This window comes from Salvelinus sp. IW2-2015, linkage group LG15 (assembly GCF_002910315.2).
Source record: "Salvelinus sp. IW2-2015 linkage group LG15, ASM291031v2, whole genome shotgun sequence".
In the NCBI taxonomy this organism is placed as follows: domain Eukaryota; kingdom Metazoa; phylum Chordata; class Actinopteri; order Salmoniformes; family Salmonidae; genus Salvelinus; species Salvelinus sp. IW2-2015.
Window position 1 is genome coordinate 15365099 of NC_036855.1, and position 23717 is coordinate 15388815.

At 41.8% G+C, this 23717-nt stretch overlaps 2 protein-coding genes across 7 annotated transcripts in view; both read right to left on the reverse strand.

The window, feature by feature from the left end:
- Window positions 1-117: 117 nt before the first annotated feature.
- On the reverse strand, window positions 118-11705 carry man1b1b (mannosidase, alpha, class 1B, member 1b). 5 transcript variants are annotated; one of them, XM_070446962.1, is made up of 15 exons: window positions 11595-11697; window positions 11371-11496; window positions 9492-9626; window positions 8847-8947; window positions 8628-8751; window positions 8351-8502; window positions 8038-8150; window positions 7616-7795; window positions 6930-7078; window positions 6516-6704; window positions 5833-6023; window positions 4681-4801; window positions 4178-4372; window positions 3878-4009; window positions 118-3635 (listed from the first exon to the last, which is right to left on the reverse strand). In XM_070446962.1, the coding sequence occupies exons 3-15, from the start codon at window positions 9585-9587 to the stop codon at window positions 3432-3434; spliced, it is 1947 nt and encodes a 648-aa protein (XP_070303063.1). In that variant the 5' UTR covers window positions 9588-9626; window positions 11371-11496; window positions 11595-11697; the 3' UTR covers window positions 118-3431. The 5 variants fall into 5 exon arrangements, with proteins under 5 accessions (XP_070303063.1, XP_070303064.1, XP_070303062.1 ...); XM_070446963.1 differs by having other exon boundaries at window positions 9492-9621; window positions 11371-11705; XM_070446961.1 differs by having other exon boundaries at window positions 11371-11704.
- A 96-nt stretch (window positions 11706-11801) lies between these two features.
- The window catches only part of LOC111974807 (collagen alpha-1(II) chain), a 71959-nt gene continuing 60043 nt past the window's right edge, over window positions 11802-23717 (reverse strand). Inside the window, exons 25-68 of one of the 2 annotated variants that reach the window (XM_070446965.1) lie at window positions 23598-23651; window positions 23324-23431; window positions 23045-23098; window positions 22668-22721; window positions 22312-22356; window positions 22109-22162; window positions 21410-21454; window positions 20850-20903; window positions 20679-20732; window positions 20543-20596; window positions 20078-20131; window positions 19933-19986; window positions 19770-19814; window positions 19599-19643; window positions 19141-19248; window positions 18863-18916; window positions 18681-18734; window positions 18466-18519; window positions 18235-18342; window positions 18077-18130; window positions 17794-17901; window positions 17628-17681; window positions 17456-17509; window positions 17314-17367; window positions 17153-17206; window positions 16914-17021; window positions 16688-16741; window positions 16525-16578; window positions 16343-16396; window positions 16142-16195; window positions 15966-16019; window positions 15744-15797; window positions 15567-15620; window positions 15408-15461; window positions 15166-15219; window positions 14983-15036; window positions 14844-14861; window positions 14652-14705; window positions 14437-14499; window positions 14144-14309; window positions 13851-13957; window positions 13655-13735; window positions 13386-13508; window positions 11802-13148 (exon numbers count right to left, since the gene is read on the reverse strand). In XM_070446965.1, the coding sequence (XP_070303066.1) occupies window positions 12990-13148; window positions 13386-13508; window positions 13655-13735; window positions 13851-13957; window positions 14144-14309; window positions 14437-14499; window positions 14652-14705; window positions 14844-14861; window positions 14983-15036; window positions 15166-15219; window positions 15408-15461; window positions 15567-15620; window positions 15744-15797; window positions 15966-16019; window positions 16142-16195; window positions 16343-16396; window positions 16525-16578; window positions 16688-16741; window positions 16914-17021; window positions 17153-17206; window positions 17314-17367; window positions 17456-17509; window positions 17628-17681; window positions 17794-17901; window positions 18077-18130; window positions 18235-18342; window positions 18466-18519; window positions 18681-18734; window positions 18863-18916; window positions 19141-19248; window positions 19599-19643; window positions 19770-19814; window positions 19933-19986; window positions 20078-20131; window positions 20543-20596; window positions 20679-20732; window positions 20850-20903; window positions 21410-21454; window positions 22109-22162; window positions 22312-22356; window positions 22668-22721; window positions 23045-23098; window positions 23324-23431; window positions 23598-23651 (2949 nt within the window). In that variant the 3' untranslated portion in view covers window positions 11802-12989. Of the gene's footprint in view, window positions 13149-13325; window positions 13509-13654; window positions 13736-13850; window positions 13958-14143; window positions 14310-14436; window positions 14500-14651; window positions 14706-14843; window positions 14862-14982; window positions 15037-15165; window positions 15220-15407; window positions 15462-15566; window positions 15621-15743; window positions 15798-15965; window positions 16020-16141; window positions 16196-16342; window positions 16397-16524; window positions 16579-16687; window positions 16742-16913; window positions 17022-17152; window positions 17207-17313; window positions 17368-17455; window positions 17510-17627; window positions 17682-17793; window positions 17902-18076; window positions 18131-18234; window positions 18343-18465; window positions 18520-18680; window positions 18735-18862; window positions 18917-19140; window positions 19249-19598; window positions 19644-19769; window positions 19815-19932; window positions 19987-20077; window positions 20132-20542; window positions 20597-20678; window positions 20733-20849; window positions 20904-21409; window positions 21455-22108; window positions 22163-22311; window positions 22357-22667; window positions 22722-23044; window positions 23099-23323; window positions 23432-23597; window positions 23652-23717 lie in introns of both variants that reach the window. The other variant, XM_024002813.2, reaches the window with a different exon arrangement.

The following is a 23717-nucleotide window of genomic DNA, read 5'->3' on the forward strand; positions in this document are numbered from 1 at the left end:
GATTTTCAATTTCAGTGTTTCTTTATAGCCTACACTTTCTCGGTCTGAATTTCTAACAGGAGTAGGACGGGTGTGGCTTTGTGACAATGATCAAGGCAGCTACTCACCAAGTTGACACCTCCGACATGCCAAAACATCAGCTATGGTGATGTTGGCTATCGCCGGTTAACACAATCTGATTGAATCTAGGCCTTATTTTCCCTTGAGGTCCCAGTTGGGTAGGCTTATTTCATATGGTATTAGTGGTTTGAAATAAAATAGTTCTCCACAGCTTGTGGGCTGAGTGAGTCAGAGCAGCTGGATTTAATCCATATCGTGGCAGATTCGTGCTAAAATGTAAAGGTCATTTGCGATTAAGCCGACATGCAGCGATTACGTGAATGCGGGAACATTGCCTTTAAATTTCTATCGTGCTATAAGACGGATTTTCCGCGATACGGATTGAATCCAGCCCATAACCATGAATCTCTCCGACCTTGGTTAGCAGAGAGCAGGCAGCAGCTGACTTCAGATGCTGTATCAAAATCTCCCACTAGCATTTCATTTACATTGTTATAAAATAGGGAAATGGCTTATTTTGTCATTCTTAACAGAATGATGAATGTAGATAATTCCAGATTCCAGTTATTTTAATAACTAGGATATCTTTGGTGTAGAAAAGTTTAGGATCCATCTGAAGGATTTTTAAAAAAGGAATCAGAAATGAGCAGCAGTATATTAACTGATCAGAGACGTGAAAAAGGGATCGGAAGCAGAGCCCTTAGTTTCATGATATATACTGTAAGTCTATGCACAGTTTGAGAGTTATGGAACTATACCCAGCAAATGGTTGGAAAATGACATTCCTTATTTCAAAATCACACTATGATTATGTAACAAATACACATCTTTGCACAACTATTCACATCAACTATGTACATTGCAATAACAAAACAATTTATGAATATGTCCAAATAGCTTCATAATGTTGTCCAGAGCAACGTTGAAGGCACAAGTGAAACAACACTAAAGGAGGGGAGAGTTGAACATTGAAATAGGGAAGAAAACTACATTTCACACTTAGGATGTTGAGTTTGGTCTCAATACAAACTTAAAATACCACTACAAATAGAATCATCTGAGTGAAAGTGTACATCATAACATTCAATATAGCTATTTACAGGAATGATGGTGAAGTATAGGATCTACAGCCCAGGGCCCCGTTTCCCAAAAGCATCTTAAGGCTAAGTTCATCCTTAGGATCCTTTGGTTTTAACGATGAACTTAGCCTTAACATGCTTTTAGGAAACCAGGGCCAGTTCTACTGCTACTCCAGTTTGTGGCATAAACCACATTTACAATTCAGTCTATCCAGATATAGTATTACACACTACAAATCAATTCAAATTATGTGAACTCAATTCAGCTTAATCTCACAAATACATTAGTATAACTAAACTACCCAAGTGTTCACACTGGCTTGCCCTAATTTGACACCACACAACAGGAATGATGACAAATGATAAGGAAAAATAGGAAAACTGACATTGTTTAAAGATAATAGCAGCGGAGTCAGTCAAACAAGGAAATTCAACAATAAGTGCTTGTTGTCCCCATACACAAAAAGGTGCACAGTATGCAAGTAAACTAGATTGTTCTATGCCTGACATGATTTTACCTTAAATAATTTTTTATATAAATCATTTCTTAAGAATGTGATTGAGAAACTGGAGAGTGACATGATCCAGTGACACAGGAAGTTTCATCCCAATGCTATGTCATTTCCTGTAAAGCCCAGTATTGTGTCACCTCCACTTCCTCTCGGGCTTCTGCTGCCTCTGACCAAGACAGCTTGGAGTTCAGTCACACTCATCTCATTCTCTAGTGTTGGTGGACGAAATAACCACAATGAGCCAACTACACAGGTTGGCTGGCTCATGATTTCCACTCTTCCTTCAGAGTAAACAACTCATTATCAGAGGACACAGACTCCGCACCAGCAATGTAGTGAGAACAGAGAACATTTTAAATAAATATCAAGGCTGCCGTGCCTCAATCTCACACTGCTGTCATTCCACCATGGCTATTACAATCAGTTAACGAACAAATTAATTCCGGCTTTTAAAAAAATTGCCATTTTTCCAGAGTTGTGGAGTTGGGAGAGGGTAAACCAACCCAAACTTGAGTCACAGATATCAAAATGAGAAATCTTGGTGTTAGCCAAGCCCTGAGCTGTGATGTATTTCTGTATCTACACTACCGTTCAAAAGTTTGGGGTCACTTAGAAATGTCCTTGTTTTTTTTTTAAATAACAGCACATTTTTTCTCCATTAAAATAACATCAAATTGATCAGAAAAACAGTGTAGACATTGTTAATGTTGTAAATTACTATTGTAACTGGAAATGGCTGATATTTTATGAAATATCTACATAGGTGTACAGAGGCCCATTATCAGCAACCATCACCCCTGTGTTCCAATGGATTAGCTAACAACGTGCCAAGTTTATAATTTTAAAAGGCTAATTGATCATTAGAAAACTCTTTTGCAATTATGTTAGAACAGCTATAAAAATGTTGTGCTTATTAAAGAAGCAATAAACCTGACCTTCTTTAGACTAGTTGAGCATTCATGGTTCGATTACAGGCTCAAAATGGCCAGAAACAAAACTTTCTTCTGAAACTCATCAGTCCATTCTTGTTCTGAGAAATTAAGGCTATTCCACGCGAGAAACTGCCAAGAAACTAAAGATCTCGCACAACACGGTGTACTACTACCTTCACAGAACAGCGCAAACTGGCTCTAACCAGAATAGAAAGAGGAGTGGGAGGCCCCGGTGCACAACTGAGCAAGAGGACAAGTACATTAGAGTGTCTAGTTTGAGAAATAGATGCCTCACAAGTCCTCAATTGCAGCTTCATTAAATAGTACCCGCAAAACACCAGTCTCAACGCCAACAGTGAAGAGGCGACTCTGGGATGCAGGCCTTCTAGGCAGTTTCTGGCCAGTTTGAGCCTGTAATCAAACCCACAAATGCTGATGCTCCAGATACTCAACTAGTCTAAAGGCCAGTTGTATTGCTTTTTTAATCAGAACAACAGTTTTCAGCTGTGCTAATATAATTGCAAAAGGGTTTTCTAATGATCAATTAGCCCTTTAAATTATAAACGTGGATTAGCCAACACAACGTGCCATTGGAAAACAGGAGTGATGGTTGCAGGTAATGGGCCTCTGTACGCCTATGTAGATATTCCATAAAAATAAATCAGCCATTTCCAGCTACAATAGTCATTTACAACATGAACAATGTCTATACTGTATTTCTGATCAATTTGATGTTAATTTAATGGACAAAAAAAGAGCTTTTTCTTAAAAAAACAAGGACAATTCTAAGTGACCCCAGACTTCTGAACGGTAGTGTATGTATCCCGTTGACTTGGCTGGTGTATCGCTCACTCAGCAGGCCAGATGGGCAGGGGGTGGGCCTCTGTGTTGAACACATACTTGTCCAGACTGACCAGCTCCGGGTCATCTGAGAACAGCAGGTAGAAGTACTTGAGAGTCTCCCCCAGGAAGAAACTCTCCATCTTGTCCCGGGGGCTGGGGTACTCTGGGTCCCGAACATTGTTGATGGATGTGTAGCCACCAGTAGAAACCTGAAGGGAGACAGACCAACACAACACACGCTATAAGAGAAGGATCTGTAATCTCTGGGGAAATACTCAATAACCACATACTGAATATCTCATTAACAATGCATTTCTCAGTAGCTTGGTTTCAGATCAGTTTGTGCTGTCTTGCCAACTCCTATGGTCCTTGTCACGTCAAACAGATGTGAGAGCAGGCTGGTTAATTTACCAACAGTAGTCTAGGCTGGGTAGTGACTGTGTTCTCTCACCTTGGTGTACTTGTTGAAGTTCTGGAGGATCTCCCAGCCCCAGTCTCTGTACTTCCTGTCCTTAGTGAACCTGTACAGATAAAACAAGCTCTCCACCGTCTCAGGGCGCAGGAGGTTGTGTCTGTCTGCAAGCTGAGGAGAGGACAGATACACACACGAGAAACAATCACATAGGAAATTGACCATATCCATGAAAAACTAAACAACAGTAAAATAAAGGGTCAGAAACCCAACTATACTTCAGTAGTGTATTGTTTAATAATATCTCTGCAGGGGAAGTGCACACCCCTGTATACCCACTTTGACGTCTACATCTCTGATGCTTCCCTCGTGCATGTTGAAGTGGACGATCTCAGGACTCAAGCCAGTCTCCATCTGGGCATACATCTGGTAGCAGGTCTCCATCAGCTGCTTGGCCAGCTCCATGTGTTCGGCTGGCAGGCCGTGGTGGGCCCCTAGAGCCAGGGTCCCAGGGAGGAAACACACCAGGTGGTCCTGACAGACAGAGGGTTGGGGAGTCATTGGAGCAATAGAATGTCCATGTTGCAGAATAGAGAGCACAATCTTTTAATGGAAAAGACTGGAACTACAGCTGGTTAGGGGTTGACACCCTTGTCTGACTCATCAAAGCAATACATGAGATATTGGAAACATTTAAGTATTGGGTGAAACTGGGCTTCAAATGCCCAACCTTAAACAGGGTGCAAACCTCCCTCAAAGAAAATCTTGAGCTTCCTTTGATTTAGAGAAAACATCAGCTCTTTCACCCACACTCATCTGGTGTGCATAGTTCGTATACTAACCATTTTGGGGCTGAACTGACCATGGGACAGCTCCCCTACGAAGGTCAGGCTGTTAGGAGAAGACTTCTTAAGCAGGTTCTTCTTCACTCCCTCTAGGGCCTGCAGGTAATCGTCCAGCAATCTGAAGAACACAGTCACAGCTTTACAGCCAAGCACTGGAGAACACACGTACAGACACAACATTACAGCCAAACACACGTACAGACACAGCATTACAGCCAAACACACGTACAGACACAACATTACAGCCAAACACACGTACAGACACAGCATTACAGCCAAACACTGGAGAACACACGTACAGACACAGCATTACAGCCAAACACACGTACAGACACAGCATTACAGCCAAACACACACGTGCAGACACAGCATTACAGCCAAACACACGTACAGACACAGCATTACAGCCAAACACACACGTGCAGACACAGCGTTACAGCCAAACACTGGAGAACAGTACCTCCACCATGTGTACTGCTCTGTATAAAAACACTACTGGCTTGACAAAGGAATATGGCTAATAACTGTACAAATACTGAGAAACATCAGCTGAATGGTACTTTTACTATTATTGTTTGATAAGTGTCCCATAGAATCTAGTGTCAACGCCAACTGATAGAGCACTGAGCCAATTAAATCAAAATACAATTTCAAACAAGTACTTTAAAAATAGCACAAGAACCAAATCTGTCCTCAAGCATCAAAGTCCTCAAGCTGCGCTGGGTCTGTGAGAGCTGTTCCAACTGAGGATAAATGTTTTATAAAGTAGCTCTAAAGACCTAGTTGTGCATTAAGTTAAGCAAATATTACCAGACAGTCATGAATAGTCTTGTGCACAGCCTGATATGGCACACAGCCATTCAGCCACATCCACACAGAATTGCAGGTAACAGAGAGACGGGCTGTTTAAGTCGTGTCAGTTACATCAAGGGAGCTGAGGAGATCAAGCTTAGGACTGTCAAACATGACAGCAAGCTAGAACAGCGACAACTCTGCTGCCTGCCTCCAGTACTTAGCAGGGAGCCTAGACAAGATGGGTAGGAATCGAGTGGCTAGACCTGACTCTGTGAATTAGTGTCAGCCTCAACCTCATGACAGCCTTGAGAAAAGTAGACAGGAAAAGTGTTTAGAAAACCCACTCCAACTCACTCTGTCTCCTTCTGGCCTCCCTGTATCCACTGTTTAAGGAGGTATTCGTAGTAGCTATCTGCTCGTGCGCCCAGGGTGAAGACCCCCAGATGGGTGAACTGGCCGCTGTTGGTATTGATGAACATGGGGACGAGGCCGTCCTGCTTCCCTTCCAGCTTGTGGACTTTTTGCATGACCTCATCCACTGCAGCCTGGATGAGAAAGGAGGTGGGGGGGATATGTAAGTTAAAGCTAGTAAATGAAACACTAACAAAGCAGTCACCCTGCTTCTGTTTTGGTACAAAGCTGAGGAATGCACCTGGGGAAATGTAACCACTCAAATTCATAGACAGAGCTATGGATGCAAGGAGAATTATTGTTTTAATCATGTTGAGGATATACAGCGTTTGTTTACATTTTCTTTATGTACAAACATTGGAGTAAAACAAGCTTATATTTGGGGTTCTGATGGAGTAATTTAAGACAGCTGAACTAAGCTCATGAGGCATTTATAAGTTATCTTTTTCAATAATCAAATTAGGTATACATCATTAATCTATAAATCCAGAAATTTATGTAGCAACTAAGGATTCTAGCTTAAAGTGTTGTCAGAGATTATTGATAAAGTGCTGTGGAATCAAACGTTGTCCAAAAGGCTGACATTAATCGAGTCCTTTCACTAGAACATTGCTTATGAATATTACCCGGTAGCGTGTGTCCTGAGTGAGGCGACTCAGCTCCCTAAACTCTAGCTGGATGCTGGTGACTTCAGCAACAGTGCTGTCCGACGTCCATCGAGGGGGGTGGGCCGTACCCTTTCCAATGTTCACATCTGAGTAGGGGATCTTGGACGGGGTGTTGAAGGCAGGCATTAACCTCGTTCCTATATCTTTCTGCAAGGTCATCAAAAGAACAACAGAAGGCCGATCAATATGTTTCCCTAGCCAGACCCCCTCCCACAGAAAAACAAGTTATTTCACGAAAGAACTCATAAGACCAGCAGCGGCATTAGCAGTATCCCATGAAAGGGTCTTTGAGAGGCAGGAGTGGAAGAGGAAATGGCCCAGCAGCAGTAACAGCCAGCTCTCTGAATGTCTCGCTTTCTGCATGTGACTCACAGCCTTGTCCAGGAACAGAGTGTCTCCAGTCAGATGGTAAGTGCTCAGCAAGCCACCCAGGATACGGATGGTGCTCTCAAACAGGTTCACATCAACGTTCTTATTGAAGGAGAGCTCCGTTGACACCCAGGTCTTAGCCTCCTCAAACTCTGTCCAAAAGAGACCAACCACAACTTTAGTGGTCTAACTCCATGTAAAATCTATGATATAGCAGATACAAAAGAAAAGTTGGACCATGAATAGAAGTGGCGTTTTCCCTATATGCATTTAGCAGCGGCACACCGGCGCTGCTAAATTGTGGCCGCCAAATTAAATATACAATTTATATAATAATATACTGTATATAATTATACTGTAATATGATTTATATAATAATATAATAATATACTGTATATAATATACTGTAATATATGATTTATATAATATATTGTATATATGTTTTTGGTGGGGGGGGGGGGGGGAATAATTTTCGGGGTGGTAAAACATTTTCAGTGTCAACTTAAACGACTAAAATCAGATATAAAGTATGTAGAAAAGATCATGGAGATACATATCTTTGAGAAATAACAATCACATTTCACTCAGCCCCATGGCAAAATGTGTAGAATTGCAGGAAATTAGCTTTAAAAACAGCTCACTTTGCCATCGCTGCTGTAAAAAAAATCATAGGGGAAACACTGAAGTACCTTCTTTGAGGTTGAGGATCCACATGGTGTCCAGTGCATCAATCAGGGTCAAGCCCAGGCCAAACCACTCTCCATAGGACTTAGAGATGGGCCTCAGCTCATCTTGGCCCCAGGCAAACTCTTTGTATCCCTTCCATGCATGTCTGAAAGCATCTCGTACTGCCTCAAGCCTATCGAATTCTGAATCACACACGCCAAGATAATTAGCTACCATCTAAAGAATTATAAATTAATTACTTCCATTTCAAATAACTAAATCTCTTTCAGACCATGCACATTTCCTCTCAAAGCTCTAGTTGCCCTCTATCAAACTCAACTCGTGCTTAATAAACAACTGTTGTTAATGGTCATGAAGGGTGGGCTATGGAGGGTTTGCACACACACACACAGAGAGAGAGAAGCGGCAGAAACATGGTACAGACCTGGCTCGTGTGATTGGTTCTCTTGCTCAACCGCTGGGACATTCACCCTGTTCTCTGCTTCCTTGGCAGTTCCTCCTTCAGTGGCTTGGTTAGCCTCAATCAAGGCCCCACGCCTAATAAACACACATAGGTGTCAGTCAAGATGAGAAGACCAGAAAACATGTTTATATGTTTGAAACTGAGTTTTAATTTCTATTCAGAGTACTCCTCACAATCGCTTCCCTAACCCATGCATGCAATAAAGGCTTATGTATCAGTGAAATTGACTTTCATTATCCATTAGTCATCTCCACTGATTAGAGACTAGTCTTACTTAACAAGTGGCTTCTCTCCCTCTTCTTTGTCAGCTTTCTTTGCTTCTTGAATCTGATTCTCCTCCACCTGGATATCTGACCCGGTGCCTTTCTTTTGCAGACGGTTCTGCAGGCCGGGTGGCCCCCGCTTGTGGGGTGCCCTCTTCTGCTTCTGAAGGAGGAGACACGTTAAGGGAAGTGCTTCAATTCAAAAACACTGCTTACTGAATGTATCACTGCACATATTTCTCACAGCCAAAGGCTAGCTTTAGTATTAGAGGAGTGGAATGTACCAACCTCTGAAGGTGGCTCTGGTACTAGTGGTTGGTTCGGTTTATCCGACTCAGGTAGGACCTCAGGGATGACCGGTTTCAGAACATGGCCCTCATCCTCCTTCACAACAACAGTAAGGCCTGGGGAGGTACATAGGGGACGATGTTCAGTCTCTGGTGCCTCAAAAACGGAGTCACCACCACCATAACAATTAGATTTTTTTTGCTGGCCTTGCCTCTGAAGTGTTCTGTGACAGTGGGGTAAGTGGCAATCCCACAAACTAACATGAGAGCCACGGTGAAGAGGATGAGGTTGCGCTGCAATCTGGATAACTGTTTCCATTTCTGTGGAGAAATGGGTAGAAATTGGATGAGATCGAAAATGACAAAGCAGTAAGCACAGAGTAAATAACACCAACACTCGGCTACAATTGATTGCACCAGCTTGTCTGTCAGGAGAGAAAGTCACACTAAGAAAGAAATCCAGAAGAACCACTGAATGTCACACACAGTGCAACATGTCTGATCAACTGTCAGTACCATGCTGCTACGTACTATACAGAGGCACTGCATTGTCATATTCTTCAGATAAACATCACCATCCTGGTGTCATATCTCCACAGATTGACAGTGACAGGTCGGAGCTAGTCATTTTCTGTTGGAGTGACGATCACATGATATTATGGATATGATAATTGTGTCTCGGGGCATTTTTTCATTGAAGTTAGTAAACCATTAAAAATGTCATGCTATATTTGCGGTATAAAACATTCAGTGGGATATATAGTATAGCCTATCAATCAACTGTAAAGCATACATAGTAAGTCATCAGATCAGAGTTTGTGATTAAGATAAGTAGGTTGGTTGATTTCCTTCAGCACTCACTCACCCTCCAGCAGGACTGTCTTCTCCACTGTTTGCTGTTATAGTTGCCACTTCCAGTGAAGGTTAAAGACACAAAGTCCTTCCTTGATGGTGAGTGCATGTCTCCAGCCTACCCCACAGTGAAGTCATAGACTCTATGCTAGAGGAGGAAAGTAGGCTGCAAATGAGAAATTACAGCAGAGGCAACACAAACTCCCTTCTCTAATTATACAAACTCAACTGTAAAGAGATGTGCTTTATTAGACCAAATTACTTTGAATATTGAGGACACATAAATAGGACTAAATGTTTGTAGGATATAGCATACAATTATGATTTGTTTCAATTGACAAATAAAGCATAATATCTGAAAACAAAGCAATGCAGTTTCGTTTACAAACCTTTTATTGATAATTATGACATGTTTGAAAATATTCCTGTCAATCACAGCCAATTATTGTTAGTGAGTACTTGAGTGGTCCTTTGTAGCTCAGTTGGTAGAGCATGGCACTTGTAATGTCAGGGTAGTGGGTTCGATTTCCGGGACCACCCATATGTAAAATGTAAACACACAAGTGGCTTTGGATAAAAGTGTCTGCTAAATGGCATATTATTATTATATTTACATTATTGTCACGGTCTTTCCTTATTGCAGCCTGCCAATTGTCCTAACTATTGAAAATATTGCTTACATTTGTTCCCCAAACAGGTCAAATTAGCTTCGAAAGGAAAGAAATTACTTTTAAGATACTGTATGCCAGCTGACGAGAGGTAGCTAGCAGATTGTAACGGGCTAACGTGACGCTCAGGGTAGGTACTGTTCGGCGTAGGGACACACTCTTCATGCATCTATTACTGTAGTTAGGCTTGGCCAACCTGTATTCTATAGTTTTAGTGATGTGTTGTATAGATTCCATAATCCGGACATGAGCGAGTGCTCAACTGGTTCTCAACACTGTGTGCACCCATATGTGCGCTGAAATCCACAGCCACCTCGTTCCCCTCAGCAGCCTCCACTGGTTCCCAAACTTTTCCCACTCCGGCCCCCTTCCAGCATTGGGGAACATCCATTCATTGGGAAGGCAGATAAAGTGTTTATTTTCAAAAGCAAATCACTTTTGCATGAGAAAACACAAAATACTACTCATTACGTCACGTTTGTGTTGAGCAGACTGTGGGCTTTGAACAGAGCACCTTGTTCATGCTAGGGAGTAGCCCGGTGCCAAAATGAACGCAATCAACTTTCACCCGGTGCGAAACGCCTACCCGGTTCAGATTAATCAAATCACCCCATTGAGACAGGTGGATGACCACCCCAAAGTGCTGCATGCCATGATGACACTGTTGTTTTGATCAATGAGAGAGAATATTTGAATTAGACAAGATGGCTGCGTACACATTGTTGGATCACTTGGCACAAAACATGTATTTTAATATCGGAGCATTTTATAAATTCAAACGAACCATCTGCAACTGGACACGGGAATTTGCGAAAAAACATGTTTGGCCCAAAAAAGGCTGGTCGAAAATGCTCTGTGCTTCTCCAAACAGTACCTATCCTGTAACGGCTACTGGAGCGTCACATTAGCCCGTTACAATCTGCTAGCTAGAGGAGACTATGCCCGAAGTCTACTCGCAACAGCTGGGATGTATTCATTACGGAAACAGTTTGCCGTTTAAGAACCAAACGGGAGCAAAACAAGAGTTTCTATTGGACAAATTCAGACAGGTCCCTCCCCGTTTCGTTCCGTTTAAGAAACGTTATCCAACAGAATCTGCGTAATGAATACGCCCCTGATAATTACGACTGAAAACATCCTCGCAAACAAAAACAATGTGCAAGCTAACACAATCAAAACCTAGACTAAAATATGACGTTGAATTTAGAAATACATGTACTTTACCTTTTAGTCAACAGTGTATGGTCTCTCGTGCTCTTCAGAGCTCACAATTCCAATGTCCTGGATCTTGAGCGAAGCTTGACCGATTCACAAAGCGACTATAGACCGAGGCATTACGAGGCCTACAGCCTAAAAACAAGCAGTTACACGAGTAAAGTTAATTTACTACAAACGAGGAGCATGTCTAACAGGAAAACGGCAAGCGTTCGTTTAAAATGATTGAATACCTTGAAGAGAACGATTCTCTACCCAAGAGCAGCAATGCAATATCTATACATGCCACGCGCTCAGTGCTAGAAAAAGTAACCTGACCGAACAGAGCGGAAGCAACAAAATACATTCGTTGATACAAGTCTGAGGATGATACATTGTAAATACACGCCTTTCTCTCAAATCAACACTTCGTCCGATTACTTTTAATGAAACATCAGTAGTTAATTTTCATTCGAATCTAGTCAAATCACATCGTTTTCAATTGTTTCAAGTTTTACTGAAAATAAAATAGCTTATTTTCAACTTGTTTGGGTGCTCAATAAATTGTGTGTAATATTCCATATGACAATACCAATTAATTAGGAATTAATTAGTACAGTCCCTTCATTTATTCATACATTTCCGTCTAACAACAAAAGTACTAGTATCTCGGGGGCACAATACAAAACATGAGAATATGAATGATTGCTATTTATTCAAACTTAAAAAGAAAAACATAAAAGAAAATGGCCAGCATATAAATTAAGTAAATCACACAATTAAATACATATCTTGAAACAAAGATGAAACTGAAGAAAAACGTAAAAACACATTTTTTTTTACAGTACTGCATTGTTCCTCTGTATCAACAGAAATCAAAACATCACAATTTCACAAATGGTAGAAATGGTGATTAGGTTACTGCATCTATCAGGTGATGCAATAATGCATACAATATTATCACCAGACAGAATTCATTGTCATAGTTCCCAATAATAGTCATAATATTATTAGTCTTCCTAGTTTTTGACCAAGGGATCAATATTGGAATGTTTCTTAGTTTCTAACTGCAGATGTAAGGGTATAGTGTGTATATAATGACGTAGAGTGAGCACGGAGCTCATAAAATAGAGATGTAGCTATGTCTCCAATTTGGGCCACATTGTTAAATTGCAGCAGTGAAGGTTAATGTGTAAACCACAGTGCTCTTCATCAAGAACATACCTGAATTAAGTATGGGTAACGTGAAAAATTTATTATAGCAACCTTTAGCATTTAAAGAAACCTCGGTCATTTAAACCAATTACATAAATAAGCATGTTTCAATATCACAAATTAAATCAGTGTAAACAAAATACAAAGATAATTTCTCTCAAGAATATCACTGGCCTCTGAAAATGGATAGACTAACCAGTTCATATTTGTAACTGGTCAACCTTTGGATAAAGAAAAGAGACACTTTTTCCCGTTGGTTGGTACGTCTACTTTGTCTTAGCAATAAACAAGAATGTCATGAGAAGAGGAGAGATGCTGATGTCTTTCTCTGTATCTGTTTCTCTCCCATTTCTCTGGGTCATTTCCCCACTGGCTGGTGGTTGTCTCATTGTTATCTCTGCTCTTGGCAGTCCTTAGAGAGTGTTTCTCTTCCTTTAGCTGAAGCACACAGGCCCAACAGTGAATCCAAACTCCTGTGTGAGGTCACTGCTGCCGAACACTGCCAGATCTCTCAGGGGAAGCAGATCCAAGTCCTCACTCTCAAACTGGAACACCGCCTCACGACGGCCTCCGGAATGCAGCTCCTCAGAGGGCTGCCAAGAGAAACACAAAGTACATTAAGTATTGAAGTGACTCTCTTCACCATCCCTCAACAGCCTCACCTCCTCACCACCACCACCACCACCACCACCACCACCACCACCACCACCACCACCACCATAATGTAATACAGTACATGGTAATCATTATAGGGTAGTCTAAAAACATACCACGCAATCTTGTAATGTCCCCAGGTAACTCTGTCTTTGTGTGTCTGCCAGGAACTTCACCTCTCTTTCGCCTAGTCCCTGTATGTTCCCAGGCTGGCAGGAGTAGGTGATGTTCTGACTGGTGAGCCTGCTGTTCAACCTCAGGAATCTCATCTGCACCACGTCGGGTCCTAAATACTCAAACTGGGAGAGGGCATGGAAGGAAGGAAATCAAACCAGAAACACAAAAGCATTTCATTGTACTGTGTACACCACATGTATCCTTTGCATATGACAAATAAACTTTGATTTGATTCGATTTGAGAATCATGAATAGAATTGAGGCTTACCTGAAAGCCTTTTTCCTTTGAACTCAACCAATGAAATGAGTTATTTGTCCCAGAATCCTTCAGCCATGCTTTTACTGGCACCTGAAGTTTGAATGTATTTCATATGTTATTACATACATTTAGCATATGTTATTACCACATTATATAAGATCTATAGTTCAGTGGGTCCCAGAGCCAGAAGTGTGTGTAGAAGTACCTGAGGCTGGAGCGGAGACAGACAGGTCTTTGGTGCTGCAGTGAAGTCACAGTACACCAGAAGGGCATCAGCTGGGCTGCCCTGGTTAGGATCAATGTAATACATCCCTGGAACATGTAACAACCTTTACATCAGAAACTGAGCAGGGTTCAATCTCTCTGCTGCTGTACAACCGCTCCCACACAAATCTAATAAGCGTATTGTACATTTAAAATGCTTTAAAATATCTGATACCAATATTGTGGTGTTAGAATATAACAGAGAAGTCTTCACATTGTGGGAGAAGCCCATACCGTTAGTGAAGTTGGGCTGGGAGAGCCAGAGCTCCAAGCAGGTGGTAGCCGGGTGTTCTTTGGTGCCGTCTGGTGGATCTATGAGCAAGCGCAGGTCTTGGTGCAATAAATCCAGCAGAGTCTGGATCAGGAGGTAGTTGGGCTTGTCTGACAGGTACATGAGGTCCTGATCAGGCAGGGGGTGAAACAAGGAGGTGTTGTAATATAAATAGTTATGGCTAAATTTGCTGAAATGGCTTTAGTTTCAAAATTTAACTATTTGGATGTGCTTGGATAGATTACCAACGACTTGCCTTGAGTTGTGCCAGAGTGAGATTCAGAGAGGTTCCAGGGGGGCCAGGAGGTCCAGGGAGGCCCTGACATAAACAAGGAAAAACAAACACAATATGAAAGTTAATCTCATTGCCCTGGGTTGCCAGATTGGGTCAGGAATTATTTTGATTTCATTAAACAGATGTAAAGTGGCTGGTACTGTAATGGTTTGTGATGTGAGTAGGGTCATACTCACAGGCAGGCCTCTCACTCCAACAGGACCTGCTGTTCCAGCAAATCCTTTTAGACCCTGACAATTAGGCAAATTTAGTCAGTGCCCTCAGTCAATCCCCCAATCTCCAAATAATTAATTGACAAGACACAAAGGTATGCATAAAAAACGGAACAAATGTGTGTATTTGTATTTAGAGAACTGTTATACACATACCTTTTCTCCAAACAAACCCTATACAAAGAGAAAATTCATCACATTAGCATTTACTTTTTCTCTGTATAAGTACGTTTACTATATTTTCAGAAATACAAGGAAAATAACAGTACCATATTTCTGAAAAAGGACAACTTACAGGCAGTCCAGGTAGACCTGGGGTCCCCCATTCCCCATGAGGACCAATGTCTCCCTACAAAGACAGAACACATAAATCACTGTCAATACAACTCAATAGCAATGCCACGATTAATGAAGAATACTTAACAGAACACTGAGCCGGAACACACTAGACGGACAGATACTAGAAGGTGCATCTTACCTGTTCTCCTTTTAGGCCAGCCCTCCCTGTCTGTCCCAAAGGGCCTTGTGTCCCCTGAAACAGACACTCGACTGACTTAATACATCATGGAACTGGGTCCATTATTACATACAGGAAATGTATAGGGATATGAACATGGGAATGATGGAGGCAAAATGCATCCATAGTGAATCTACATTACATTTTTAGTACATCTGACTCGAGTGTAATACGCTTCTTGGGATAAATGAGCTCAAAAGTACCTTCAACCCCTGACCTCCAGGAGGACCTGTTAATCCCATATTCCCCTTCTCTCCCTGTAAGTTTAGGGGAAATATATTAATGTCACATAAACTGAGCTCAAAGTGCTGTACTTCTTCAATCATATCGTAATCCTGTTGAGGCTTCAGTCAAGGTCTTACCTCTATACCTGGTCCACCCATTAGACCTTTCTCTCCTTGTAAGCCAGTTGTCCCCTTTGAGAGAAACAAGGGACGTTATTTCCTAAGTTTTGGGGACCCAGTGATTGAGTTATACAGCTAATCCTCCTGGCATTGAAAAGTGCACACAGCCTTTCCAAAACAGATCAAATAACTTACGTAAGGCCCTTGTCTTCCTGGAGGCCCGGTTGAACCAAAATCTCCCCTCTTTCCCTGTAGGTCATAGAAAGGTCAAATCCTGATTAAAATCTGATGCCCCATTGACCTTACACAAACTCTCACCACTGCAAAATATTATCAAGGTGAAGAAACATTATACTGTATGTTATGGCGAATGCAAAATCGGGCCAGAGTTTCTCACGGTCAATAGTGATTACTGACCTTTTCTCCTCTCTCTCCACCTAAGCCTTTGCTTCCAGTTTTTCCTCTATTCCCCTTACATGGAAACAAAAACAGCTTTTAGAATCAAATGAAGAATCAAGATCCATATTAGTTGGAACGATACATTTTTAACATATGAAAAAGAGAGACTGAATAAGCAATGGTGTAATTCTCACCCTCCTTCCAATGTGTCCGGTCTTTCCCGGATACCCATTTCGACCATCATACCCCTGACAAAAAGAAAGACCTACAATCACATATACTAAGTGGACATTATGATATGGCCTTTGATACAGGTAGGATGTCAGAATGGGACAGAGTGCTAAATACTATATATGTAGATGTAAAGACAGGTGAAAGGTGAAGCTTAACCTGACCTTTTGACCTTTCTGGCCTAGTCTTCCCTCAGGGCCTGTTTGACCTTTTGGTCCCTGAAGAGCAAAAAGGTAATGTTGACTTATCATAAAACGTCATCAGTAGACATTTATTTCTGGTGAAGATATTGGAATATGTGTGTTTCATTTGTATATAAGGTCTAACACGTTATTGTAGCACTTACCAAAGGTCCTGGTGGGCCAACAGTTCCCTGAGGCCCCACCTCACCAGGCAAACCCTAAGAGTAGGGATGAGTAGAAAAAAACATCAACCAAAATGTTTACCAACTTATGTCATGTTGCCAAAGACATACCAACACCACAGTTCACATGTGTCTGTGTTCCTACCTCCAATCCAGGAGACGCTTGGGGCCCCCTGTCGCCTGGAAGACCCTCTGGCCCCTGGACCCGACAGAGACATTCAGACAGTCATCTTAATGAACAATTTATTATATTCTTTATAATTAATTATAATTATAATTATAATTATAATTTATATATTATATTATTATATTATATATATATATTTATTATATAGATGTTCTCTAGAAAGAAAGATATCAATCAGCCTCACCTGCTCTCCTGGTTCTCCTTTATCTCCAGGCTTGTCTTTGGGCCCCTTAAGTCCGGGGAAACCCTTTGGACCAATCTCTCCCTGTCTCCCCATGCCTCCCCCCACTCCCTACAATAAACCAACAAAATTTAATTATGACAGAAATTGACCATGCAAGTGCAATCAATGATGCTGTGCATATGGTTTGAATTACAATCTTATCAATATAAATTGGCAGATGATTTGGATATACTAGGTACCTTTGGTCCATGTTTCCCCATGTCACCATTCACTCCTCTGATGCCTGACACCCCCTGTCATTAGAAGACAACAGCTCAATAAAACCAATCAAGCCTACAGTTACATTACTCTCTATAATTCATTTATGAAAATGAACAACAATTTTGCTGGCAATACATACCTTAAGGCCTGAGTTTCCAGGGTTCCCAGTCATACCATAAGGGCCTTTGTCCCCCTAGAGAAATTACAACTCCATGTTACTGTACAGCTATATGGCATCATTGTCCCGATCGTGATTAGAGAATTTCAATATCATACTGTACCTTCTGCCCTTGTGGTCCATCAGCCCCAGCCAATCCAAAAGGTCCTGGAACACCCTGGAACAATAACAGGTTGTTAGGCATAGTATTCTACAAAGCCATTAGAGACATTGCCATTACTGAGTAATAACAGATGTTCTAACTATCAATACACTCCAGTCTACTTCAAACCTACTTCCAGTCCAGACAAGCCCGATGGTCCAGCTTCCCCCATCAACCCCACCTGGCCCTGATGAACAGAAACAGAACACCGCTGAAGCGCCAAATCTACATATCACACACACGTCACCTCTATTAAACCATCAAACATTAGTATAGAATACACCTTATCAGTCACTTACTCGTAGTCCTACGTAGCCCTTCTCTCCCTTCACTCCTCTTTTCCCATTGTCCCCAAGAGCTCCTGAGGGCCCCTCCGACCAAGAAAATCCACGAGGTCCTATGTCCCCCTGGAGAGGAAAAACAACAATATGGAAAGTATCAGATTGGGATTTGTATGGCAGAGGAGCAAGAATACATTTTTCAAAGACTTCTGAAAATCTTAACAGGCATTGTATCATACATATAGAACCACACATAAAGCATATATTAAGTAGGCCTTCTTTATTCTGTTAATCCCACTACCTTTTGTCCTTTAGGACCAGGATATCCTCTGTTGCCGAAACCTCCCATCTCTCCCTGCAACAGACAATCACAGGAAACCATGAAACCACATCCCAAGCTGATAATGATGGCAGCCTGTGTCTGTGGATGAGCTTGGTAGAAAGGGTAATACAACTGACCTCTTTGCCCCTTGGCCCAGGCTCACCCTGCAGCCCCTGGGAGCCCTGTGGCCCTGGCTCTCCCTGTAGTCCATTCGGCCCTGGCTTTCCAAAGGGACCTGGAGCTCCCTGTCTCACAGCAACATAGATGGAGTCAGAGAGGTGGGGATAGAGTAGTGAGCGATCTAATTAACACATTTGAACTGAACTACTGAAAAGGGGAGGAAATCCTATTGTGATGATGTCACTGACCGGTTCCCCCTTCCTGCCAGATGGCCCCTCCTCACCAACTGTTCCTGGGGGACCCTGGTAGGCAGGAGAATACAGTACAGGGTCATCAATGTCAGCCATGATAGCACTATTGCAAAAGTATTGTATGATATACCACACCAAAAAATAGCAAAAAACACAACATCAGTCCTAATGGAGGTGGATGGGTATACGACTGTCTAAGAACAGACACACACCTGCTGTCCATCCAGTCCAGATGGCCCACTGTCCCCAACAGGCCCTGCTGCTCCCTAAACAGACACAACAGTACAGTACATCACTCAATGCATTACTGACTATCATGATTCATGCTTTATTCCTTTCAATCTATCATTGGAAAATAGAAAAAGACAAGAGCTAGGGCTAACATTGAACTCACCTGCAATCCATTTTCTCCAATCTGCCCCATTACTCCATCCATCCCAGGAGTGCCCTGGATACAGTAGATAAAATACATTATCAGACTCAAGAGTGACTATACATGTATTGATAATACATTTTAATATCTGTAATGTTCATTAAAATATTTAATCAACAGAATATAGAATAATACAAAAATAATATAATATACTAATATAATACTAATATACAGATAGGCCTCTGATTACTTTTTTTATTGGAATGAAACAATGAGAAAGATGAAAAGTACCCACTCACTGGAAACCCGGTGGGCCCGGCTGGCACCTGAGGCCCCAGAGGCCCCTGGCTTCCTGCGGGGCCTGGCTTTCCTGTCCTGCCCTCTGGCCCTGGTAGGCCTGGAGGACCCTAAAACCAGTTACATAGCGGTTAAAGCGTTGGGCCAGTAAACTAAATGTCACTGATTCAAATACCAGTGCCCTTGAGCAAGGCACTTAACCTTAATTTGCTCCAGGGCTGCCCCTGTAAAAAACACATTGCATTGCACCTATCCGATATACAGTATGTAACAATAAAAACATATATTTTGTATTATCTTCTGATTCAACCACAAGACAAATATGGACCATAGTGCATTCACATCAGCCAACCATGGACCTCATAACTTAATCTGTCTCTAGAAAACAAAATGACCAAATCATCAAAGTGCCATCTAACCAAACAAGAGGACAAGGACATGATTTAAAAGTGCTACTCACTGGTGACCCCTGTATGCCATTGAGCCCAGTGTCTCCTTGACGACCCTGAGGTGGATAAACCAGAAAAACATCACGGCAGAGTCAGGCTGTAACCCCAGGGGGAAACCTCATCCAGTGTGTCTAAAGCTAGTCTGTATGAGTAAAATGGTCTTAAAGAGTGAGCTTCCTTACCTGAGGTCCAGCGGGCCCTCTCTCTCCGTGAAATCCCTTTAACCCCTATAGGACAGATCAAAAACATCAACGTGGTAATAAAAGGTATCAATGTGTAATATTTCCACCAATATTAGTTTACACTATTCTTTCCATGATGTGAGTGTCAGTACAGTGTACTCACTGGTAGTCCACTCTTCCCAGGGATACCAGCGGGGCCTCTCACACCAGGTTCCCCCTGAGATTAGACACAGACAGGTGGCATTCAATGAAATCAACAACTATACTAACACTAACATGTGGTAGAACTGTATGGGGTATTTTCTTACCCTCTCTCCAAAATGACCAGGTCTCCCAGTTAAACCCACTGCTCCTGGGTAGCCCTGTACAAGGAATGGGTTTCCACAGTTACGGTTACAGTTGGTTGTTCCACACAAAGTTGGTTGTTGGCAGTAGTAGGTACCACTGCACTAAGATGATAATAATTGCAGCCGAAACGCGTCGGTTTTTAAACAACTTTGTTTCTATTGAACATGCCATACTAATAAAGGCATTTTAATTAATTATATGAAGAGTGCCTTGGTCCTCCTTTCTTTTTGATAATAATTGGTTTAAACATCTATCTTTTACACTTTTCTTAGAAAAAATAACAGATTACAGTAACACCTACAGAGCATGAACTCTCACAGCGGGATTATAAAAATACTTTTCTAAACACATTAAATTAAATGTAGACTGGTTATGGCCACTAGCCCACTCTAACACCTTGTTGGGTTTGGACAGGTAACACTTACATACATGCCCACTGGCCCCTGGCGACCCTCCAAGCCATCTTTCCCTGTGAAGCCCTAGAGAACAGAGAGACTCATTAACGAGAAATGTCGGTAATATTTCGGTCGGAGACAGAGGCTTTTGGCCTACAGTACTCACCCTATCACCAGGTGGCCCAGGACTGACGTCTTGCCCAGACTTTCCTGGAGGACCCTGTTGAAATCATGAAATAGATACAAACATAGAGGGTAAGAATGAGTAGGTTGAGGAGGGTGACAGAATGTGCAGGTCCAGCAATGATAGGTCAGCGACATTTAGTGTTGGACATACCTGAGCACCTGGGGGACCTGCTCGTCCTGGTGCTCCCCCCAGACCTGAAAATCCCTGGATGTATGACAGAGAGGTTAAACACACATTGACTCGTGAATATACAACCATGTACTGTAGCAACAAATGTATACCCTAATTCAATGTGCACTACCAGCATCACATATCAAGACTTTACAAAGCAGTGTTGAGGACCTCAGATCATCCCTGGCTGTGCCATGCTGAATGTGTCTTACAAAGACACTGACTGACTGAGCCTACAAACCCCTGGGGATGGTCAGGGCCTTGTAAACCTCTTTACTGGTACACTATCTAGTCTTGTCTGTCTGACATGTAGGTGCTCATATAAACAGGAGAGCTGTGACAGCAATAGCCACCACAGGCCCACAGCAGGCGATTATATCTGTGTCTAAGGAGGATCATCTGATAAGCAACCAATCACACCTCTCTTTATTGCTGTGGTTTATGAGAGTTCAGCAATGATTGAGCCATTTGTGTTTCTGTTCTTTTTACTGTTGACTTTTACTTGTTTAGAGCTGATTGGTTAAAGGGGTGTGACTCACTCTGTGTCCTTTAGTTCCAGGAATACCAGCAGAACCAAGCTCACCCTACAATCACACACAACAACACAAACATTACACATATTGTTTTTATCATGCCATACATTTATTTTCTGTACAGATGTAGGATCTTAATTTCAGTCAGTTTTCTACAGCAGGAAAATAACCCTGCAGCAAAAGGAAATTTGAATTATTATGTGGATTATAATTAATGGACATTTTTGTAGGGGCAAATCAAGTCTGACATTTCAAAGTGGACATTTTAAAACTCAAATACACTACAATTTTGCATTTCCTGTTGTGCAGGAAAGTTCTCTGCAACAAAAGAATGAACAAATTAAGATCCTACTATCTATCTATCTATCTATCTATCTATCTATCTATCTATCTATCTATCTATCTATCTATCTATCTATCTATCTATCTATCTATCTATCTATCTANTCTATCTATCTATCTATCTATCTATCTATCTATCTATCTATCTATCTATCTATCTATCTATCTATCTATCTATCTATCTATCTATCTATCTATCTGTACACAGAACTTATCTTGAAACCTACTTATCAATAATGATTGAAATAGCTGGGTTAGTACCTGTTCAAGGAACTGCATTGACAATGCACAGTAGACAATAAGGAGTCAGTAGAAAATCCTAATAAGTGATATTTAAAAAATTAAAAGTTATAAAATGGGAACCTGTGTACCAGGCTTTCCTTCTGCACCCTCAGTCCCAATGAGGCCTCTAAAACCCTGCAACATAACACACAGACATAGACACAAACACGTCTGGCATACATACCACACACAACAAGGACAGCTGATTGTTACTATAGCTACAGTATCCATCAAGGATTGTCTGTCAAGTAATATTCATATGAGAATGAATACTGTTCTCTTACCGGGATTCCAGGTATACCAAAAAGACCAGGCTGTCCAGTACGACCCTGGAAATAGAAAATATCAGAGGGAGAATGTAATTATTCCCCCAGTCACAACAACATCTTCCAGCAGAGGGTATAGTAATGTATCTACAAAGATGATCTATTACAGCAGTGTTTCCAAACTCCAGTCCTCCAGTACCCCACATTTCTGTTGTAGCCCCGAACAAGCATACCTCATTCAACTTGTCAACTAATCATTGAGCCCTCAATGAGTAGAATCAGGTGAGTTTATCAGGGGCTACAACTAAAATGTTTACTATTGGGGGTACTCGAGGACTGGAGTTGGGAAACACTGTATTTGAGGAGACAGTTACCCTGGGTCCTTTAGGTCCTGATTTCCCATTATGGCCTGGAGTTCCCCTGTGGCCCTTAGGTGGAAACAAAGAGAGACATTCAAAATTAAGATTATGAGTCTGTATTATGGCATGTGATACAAGACTATGGCATGACATAACTCTGTCAGTATTATATTGTATTGTATTGAAACTCGGGTTATAAGACTTTGACATCTTTGGGAAGCTAGCCATTCAATATGGGCTCATTGAATACAGCTGCATGTAGACTAGAACAAAGGAGAGGTCTACCAGAAGAGCTCTAGTTGTTCCCTCAGGACATGAAGTTCCCTCAGGAAAAATAAAGTAAGTCTAGTTTGTTGTAATCACTCCACCAGACAGTGATAAACTCTGCTGACCTTTGACCCCTCCTTTCCAACCACTCCCTGGAGGCCGACCTCTCCATCTTCACCCTGCATGGGAGAGAAAGGGATCAGAGCCTCTCTCATCAAAGGTTCAAAGGAGCCGTGCCATTTCATAAACACAAACTACAGGTATCCAACATAATTCTTCATACATTTTACATGAATCATGTATCAGTATGTAATGGCAGAAGAGGTACAGTAGGAAGATGGGGAGAGTGTTATTAATGTATGTTAATAAAGGCTGTGAATAGCAGGTGTCATCCTGATGTTTACCGGAATGCCTTGGGGGCCAGCTTGACCTCTGACACCAGGAAGGCCTGAGAGGCCACTCTGACCCCTCTCACCCTGACGGCCTAGGATCCCTGACGCACCAACAGAACCCTGAGGGAAAAAAATACTAATGGTATCAAAACACCATATGATATGAAGGTTTTCACAAAAACATTTTTTTTACGAGATCTTCATGAACATGACCTTTGTGATAGTCATGATTCTTGTACTACTGCATCCAAGAAAAGGCTTTCCAAACCCATAATCAAGTCTCTACCCTGTCTCCTTTGGGTCCAGCATCTCCTTTGTCTCCATCTAGTCCTCTGAAGCCCTATAGGAAACGTCAGATCTGCTCAGATAGGATTCATAGAATAGAGCCTCACTCCTCTCTAAAGAT